The sequence below is a fragment of the Cariama cristata genome, unplaced genomic scaffold (assembly GCF_000690535.1).
Source record: "Cariama cristata isolate BGI_N322 unplaced genomic scaffold, ASM69053v1 scaffold42762, whole genome shotgun sequence".
Taxonomy (NCBI): Eukaryota; Metazoa; Chordata; class Aves; order Cariamiformes; family Cariamidae; genus Cariama; species Cariama cristata.
The window spans coordinates 1-3,947 of NW_009606260.1; the positions used below are offsets into that span (position 1 = coordinate 1).

General features: G+C 39.5%; 1 protein-coding gene across 1 annotated transcript; it reads left to right on the plus strand.

The window, feature by feature from the left end:
- Positions 1–227: 227 nt before the first annotated feature.
- On the plus strand, positions 228–2,643 carry LOC104154671 (centromere protein S; the record flags this gene model as incomplete). The annotated part of the gene is made up of 4 exons (XM_009696277.1): positions 228–351; positions 719–752; positions 1,396–1,462; positions 2,491–2,643. Coding segments are annotated over 4 exons (378 nt in total), but the record flags the coding sequence as incomplete, so codon positions are not given.
- Between the last annotated feature and the right edge of the window lie 1,304 nt (positions 2,644–3,947).

Below are 3,947 nucleotides of genomic sequence, written 5' to 3' on the forward strand. Positions count from 1 at the left end.
CCGGCCTCGCTCCTACCGTGCCGGGGCTGGCCCCCAGCGCCGCCGGGAGAGGGCCCGGCCGGGACCGGGACAAGATGGCGGGGGGCGGTAGGGGGGCACTGACTGATAAACGTGGTGTTGCGCGGTCGCTTATGTTGCGTCCTTTTAAATAGTTTTGACGATTTACGCAAGAACTAGTCTATCGGTCTGCAGAGAGCTGACCCTGTCCCTGCCTTGGGTCCTTTCAGAGGCTGAAGGCTGCGGTTCACTACACGGTTGGCTGCCTGTGTCAGGATGTCGCAGAAGACAAAGACATGCAATTCAGCAAGCAAACCGTTGCAGCGATTTCAGAGATCACCTTCAGACAGTGTGGTACAGAAGTTTGCATAGTATCTATTGGTTCAAGGGCAATTGCTGGAGAAATGGTGCTTTAAAAAAAAAATAGCATTGGAACTAGGTATCACTGGTGCATTGTTTCTTGCGTTACGTTTTTTGAAAGTACAAGAAGTAGTAATTCTGTTTTTCAGATGTGGAAAAACCATATAATATATGTGGAAATACTGTGTGGGCCACCTGCCTGTGCGACAGAGTGGTGCATAATAACAAGTTACAGTTGCATCTCTTAACTAACCTGGATAATTTGCAGTTACCCCTTTGTAACAGCTAGAACTGTATTATGTACCTCTTCCCACTCAGAGTAGGCATTTCAAAATACGTGGTGTCTTTGTGTTTTCTCCAGAGAACTTTGCAAAAGACCTCGAAATGTTTGCAAGGTAGGTACTGGAACACTTGATTGTTACAAAGGCTTTCTTTTTTTTTTTTGTGTTCAGCTCCAATAACCAGATAATCTTTAAAATACATCTTGTAATTCAAGTTTTAAAGGGTTTTATTGGCTGATTAAACAGTGGTGGTGAAGTTGGGAAATAAATATTCTCCTGTAGGTTCTTCCTGATCTTGGAAGTTCATTTATGTGGTACAAGTGATTGTTTAGATTAATGACTGTATATAATTGTCAAATGTGTTGATAGATAGTGGTACTGGATGGTTTGGGACAGACAGATGCTTACTAGCATGCCTGTGTTTCATCTGGTTAATCCAACTAGGTAAGGAAATGTTCTAAGGAGTCCAAACTTAACACAGTGACCTACTGGCAACTAAGAAGGAGCAGAACAGTGGTGCTTGAAGTTCTGGTTGCTAAATTCTACTGGTTTTACAGAGGAAGCATGAGAATTCAGATGTACATGTACGAACTTGTAAAATAGTTTTTTGTGTATTACAGTTGGAAAAGGTAGGCATGTTTGGTTTACTGGGTCCCTATTAAGCCCTTTTAGTTAGTGTTGTGAATTAGATGCTGCAGGGCCTCTTACAACCGATGTTGGCAAACACATTAAAGGGTATTTTTTTAATTTTATGCAGGCATGCAAAACGAAGCACGGTCACTATAGAAGATGTGAAGCTTTTGGCTAGAAGGAGCAATTCTTTGGTGAGATTCACTGTATTTTCTGTCTTGCAACATTCTTAAACCAATTGGTTAATTCCTAAGAGGATTTCAATGAAGGCTATAGATGATGAAGCAACTGTTGCTTAAGCAATTTCACTGGCTTATTGATGATGGATGGGCACAATCCAGTGGTTTTTAAATTTTCATCTCATTTTGCTTCATGATACTATGCCTCACTGTGGGAACACAGATCTGATTGCAATTCAAGCGGCAATGTTCTGGTTGCAACAAGGCTGCTGAGGTTCCAAGTACAAAAGTGCAATAAACAGATGCATTACGGCATTATCAATCTTGGAAGTAAATCACACTGTTTTTTCCTGATTTTGTGTTCCTTTGTTTTAGCCTAAGGTCAGGAATAGCTTGAGTCCATCTTGAGGCGCTAAGTCTCCTAACGTTAATATAGGGACGATTCACATTACCGTATTCTCTCGTGTGGTGATCTGTATGATATTCAGTGGACTTAAATTCACTAATTTGTTACGACATACCTGTAAGTGCTTCCCTGAAGAAGAATACTTCCAATACTATTTTAATTTTAAGTGAGGTGATTTCTTTCCTTCCATATGTGATTTGAAACATGCAACATGAACTTGCCTGAGAAGGCATAGTAAATGCTGGAGCTGAATTTTGTGTTCCTAACTATCATGTGCTTTTCTTGTCAAATGGGCGCAGTGGAATCTTGGAATGTTTCTGTACTCAGATTCTATCTCAGGAAACTACAACTCTGAGTAACTGCTGACATTACTGTCTTGGTTCTGGAGATGGATGTAACACACATTTATAAATCCTAGTCTTGCCAGGACATTTCAGTATCTGAGGATATCCAGCTTAGACTGAGGGCTTCATGCAAGAAATAAAACTAATTGATGTTTGTCAGCCTTTTTGGAGTGTCTGTCATCTTTTTTTGTAATAATTTTTTTGTAATAAGAATTTGCCCTCTTCAGCACTTCTGATTTCTCATGAATAAATGACGTTCCTCAGTAGATGACTGATTAGTTTATTGTTTTCAGCTAAAGTATATCACCCAGAAGAGTGAAGAGCTTGTATCAAGTAACATGGAGAAAAAGGAGAAGAAAAAGAAGTCCAGTGCAGCTAAGAGAGGGAGAACTTCTGAGGAACGAGAAGCAGCTGTGACTGAAAGTGAAGATTCCAACATGGCATGATTTACCTTTCAAGTAATGTCTCTGGTCATTTTCTGTTGTTATACTAGAAGAGCCAAAGTTAGCCTATTAGAGATTCCCCTTGCAGGTCAGCAACAGTAATGAATCTTTAGGTTTTTAGGTGAACATGATTAGTTGGATTTTTTTTTTTTCTTCCAAAAATGAAGTGTCTGTCAGAATTCAGTAAAGCTTACAGCCAAAATGCCTTAATTGCTCACAAAAAGGTATCTTACTGTTATTAAAATGAAAAATCCTTTAAATAAAGAGTTTAAAGCAGACTATTCTTATTGACTATAATACCTCAGTATGTGCAGTTCTTTCCATGTTGCTACTTAGTTTCTCCAGTAATTGTTTGACTTCCTCCTTCTTCTATTTTTGATACTTTTGCTTAGGTATTTTGAGTATTTTATTTTAGTTTTAATAGCCGTATCTCCCTCTTGTCGTCTTGACAATTAAAACATGTTTTGTGTCATTTTTCACCTGTGATACTGCTGGTCTACAATCTTCACTTCCAGTAAGTTGCATTACATTTCTAAATTTTACTGTAGTGTCATGGCTCCGGAGCGGTGGTCAGACACGTGTCACCAAGGCCCTCCGCTGGACTGACAGAGGCTTACCAAATGCTGATGGTTCAAAAGAAGCAGATTCAAAGGTATTAGACAGATATAGGCACGTGAAATGAGAAGGCTGCTTAAGCTACTGCATTGGCAAACTTTTATCAAGCAAGAATATGCTTGCTGTGGATAGTCTAAAATATGCAGCAAGAGAGGAAAGACTTGAACACCGTTTCTCTTGCTCAGCCCTTGATTCATGAGACAAGTTCTTCCTTGAAGCCACTTTTTCCTTCCTGAACCATATGGCTTTGAGCAATTCCCCAAACCCAAGTTTAAAATCATCACATTCTCATTTTAGTAAGACTCATACCTTAAATGCTACCCCAAGATAAAGAAGGTACCAGATGACAGAATATTTTTTGATCACCCTTTAGAGCTTCTAGGTGCGGCCCTGTTCCTTGTTTAAAACCCTTCTTTTGAAAGAAGAGTGCACTTTGTGGACTAGAGTCACTCAACTATACATGACACAATGGAAAGAGTAATGCTGTGGACTCCTTACATGTGCTCCCTTTTATTCTTGCTCTGTATTTGAGCTATTAAGCAGTAGTGGATAGAGAAAAAAACCATGTCTTTTGTAGGCTGTAACTATCTGATATTGATCAAATAAAATCAAGTGCTAGAGTGTAGAAGAAAGTAGGGAATGGCATGAATCCCTATCTCTGGCTCTAAACAGGACTTTTTACACAATGACAC